The sequence below is a fragment of the Ruditapes philippinarum genome, unplaced genomic scaffold (assembly GCF_026571515.1).
Source record: "Ruditapes philippinarum isolate M1 unplaced genomic scaffold, ASM2657151v2 ctg25608_1_1_1_1, whole genome shotgun sequence".
NCBI classification, from domain to species: Eukaryota; Metazoa; Mollusca; class Bivalvia; order Venerida; family Veneridae; genus Ruditapes; species Ruditapes philippinarum.
In genome coordinates, this window is record NW_026860720.1 from 17,727 (window position 1) to 20,514 (window position 2,788).

A 2,788-nucleotide genomic window follows, 5' to 3' on the forward strand; every position below is an offset into this window, starting at 1 on the left:
TGACGGTGATACTGTACAAGCAGAGGGTTATTGTGAAAGCTGTAATGAATTAATTTGTTCTTCCTGTATTAAGGTACACCGAAAGCTGGCCGGAACAAAGAATCACGTAATCAAATCCAAAGATGAAATGCCGACTGTCATGTCAACTCAAAGTGCTCCATGCACTGAACTATGTGATGTTCATAAGAACGAAATAGTTAAGTTTTATTGTCAGGATCACGAAAGTGTTGGATGTGGAGATTGTATGGTACTTGAACATAAATCCTGCAAAAGTTAACTCAGCTTGTCAGAACGTGTCCTGTGACTATGACAACTGGTAATGAAACTTGTTCCAGAATAACACATAAGAATTGGAAACACCTAGGGGAAAACCTTGTATTCTGTAAACAAGAATAAAATGCCAGTCTGATACAAGCGGATTGAAGATAAAGATCAGTTACATCTTGAAGGAGAAACTCAAGACGTTTCGTAAATAAGAAATGTCAGACAATTATCTTGCCGGGGTAGAAAAGACCCTTATAAGAAGTCGAAAAAGATATTTGCGAGCGATATCGCTAAAAGCAAACATTCAAGTGTCTATGCGAGGCTTTAAACGATGAAATCGAACAGTTTCAAAATAAACAAGAACAGTGTAAAGACAATATCAATAACTTATTTGTTACATCAAAACAAATACTAAAGAAACTGCAAAGATGTTATGAAATAAATGAAGAAATTTCATCTAAAAGTCAAATTAACACTTTAAAATATTCTCCTTCAAAAGAATTGAAGGATGTGAAAATGCATAACACGTGCCTTGGCAATCTTGATAGACAAGTGAAGAAATTCTCGGGACGATACAGAAAAAGTATCCTAGACATGAAGACAAATTTTGTAAAGAAAATCGACATAAATTCAAAAGCAGAAAAAGGTTGTAATATTACAGGAATTGCAATAATATCCGAAGCTGAAATTCTTTTCGCAGAATATGATAATGTATGCTTAAATATATTTAATCATAAAGAGGGTAAAATTACATCAACAATGAAAACATCGAGTGGGCCAGCTGACGTCACTACAATAAATTCCTTGTCTGCTGCCACAACTTTACCTGAGGAGGGCAAAATCATGTTTATAAATACACAAAATGGATTGTCTGTAAGTCACAGTCTGCAAGTCGGAATAGGATGTAGTGGAATAGATCATCGAAACGGTATAATGGCAGTGACTTTTATTAAACCTGCTGCTGTCCAGGTATTAGACAAGGAAGGTCATATACTTCATCAAGTCAGTGATACAAGCATATTGGATCGACCACTTTATGTATCTCTGAGTAACGATAATGTGAGTATGTACGTGTCTGACTGGAAGAACAATGCGGTGTATGAATTTACTCTGACAGGACTTCTGAAAACTACAATTAAAAGTAAGGAGATGAAATTTCCATGTGGCCTAACATTCACCAACTGCGGAAATGTTGCTGCTTGTTATTTGTTAAAACATGACAAAGTCGGGGTGATTGTACCTGGAACAAGAGAACTGTTACCTCTCTATGTTCAAAATGTGCTGATGCCACGTTCTCTCCTCATTTGTGAAGACCAGGGTAAATTGTTTATCAGTGAACATTATGAATCAAAAGAACCTAACTACATTAAAGAATATGACTTAAAGTAATGTAGAAGCGACTACAATTTGAGCTCTTTCTTATATGTTATTATAGATTTTCTTCTTATTTTGTGAACGGTACTGGTGACCAGCTTAAGATACGCATTGTTTAACAGAACATTTGAAGTTCGTTTGCAGCAATCAAAGAGAAAAGTTTAAATATGTATTCAGATTTTTATATGTATTCATGATTGCGAAATAATGAATTTCAAAATTGCGATTTATTAAACAATTTGAAGCAGCAATGTTATGTTGTCTTGTGAATGTGTTTGATTGTATTTCCAAAATTCATATGTTCCGATTTAATGTATTCATTTTTAAGACATTTTCAAAATATAGTCGCACATAATAAGATGTACAATTGTATGTACAGATATGTTTATATCCAACACTATACTATGTATGGAAGGAGAAACTTACTCTGTGAATGTAACCAATGTACAAGCTGATAAACCTTTTTCATTTCAGTTTTTAGTTATTTGTACGGGTACCTTGACGTGGTGTTTAACAGTCCTGCAAGTGGTCCTGTTAAATTATGTTAAGAATATCAAAACGTTTTGACTTCTTTGTACATAAAGATACTATCTCTATGTACTACTTTACATTCCAACATAAAAATAAAACCATTTATTTGCTGTCAAATTGCATTATAATTATACGATTTTTTGGCACTAGATTTCTCCGAATTCATTAATATTTAACCACATGTTGGTAAAAATATGTATTATTTGTTTTTATAGTATCTGTTAGCATGCCAATGTGACTGGTCATCACAATGTTTGCTGCAGTATAAATATACGATTTATTGTTAAGTATTGTTAAGTGACTTGAAACTGTTATAGTGTAATTCACCCTCTGTATCCTTAAATCGGTAAAAGAATAAAATAAAATCAAATATAGTTTGTTATTGTCTTACATGAAGCATACAATCCTGTAATAGACTTTTTGTGGAAGGAAAATCAAATGATAACTTAATATAAGTAATGACATCAAAACAGAAATTAATGTCTTAAAACTATAATGATATCAAATATCTTACTCAGATTGCCTTCATACTCAGATCTTACATATCTTACTCAGATTGCGTTCATTGAAAGCCGCCTTTCCTTGTTGATCTTGTTTATCATATTTTGTAACAGGAGAT

At 32.9% G+C, this 2,788-nt stretch overlaps 1 protein-coding gene across 1 annotated transcript; it reads left to right on the forward strand.

Moving 5' to 3' along the window:
• Window positions 1-780: 780 nt before the first annotated feature.
• Window positions 781-1,653, forward strand: LOC132713179 (uncharacterized). The gene has a single exon (XM_060695664.1). It carries the CDS (start codon window positions 781-783, stop codon window positions 1,651-1,653), a length of 873 nt encoding a protein of 290 aa, XP_060551647.1.
• Window positions 1,654-2,788: the final 1,135 nt, after the last annotated feature.

Excerpts from the sequence above, each read along its gene's own strand:
- LOC132713179 (XM_060695664.1), top strand. The coding sequence starts at position 781 with ATGCATAACACGTGCCTTGGCAATCTTGATAGACAAGTGAAGAAATTC.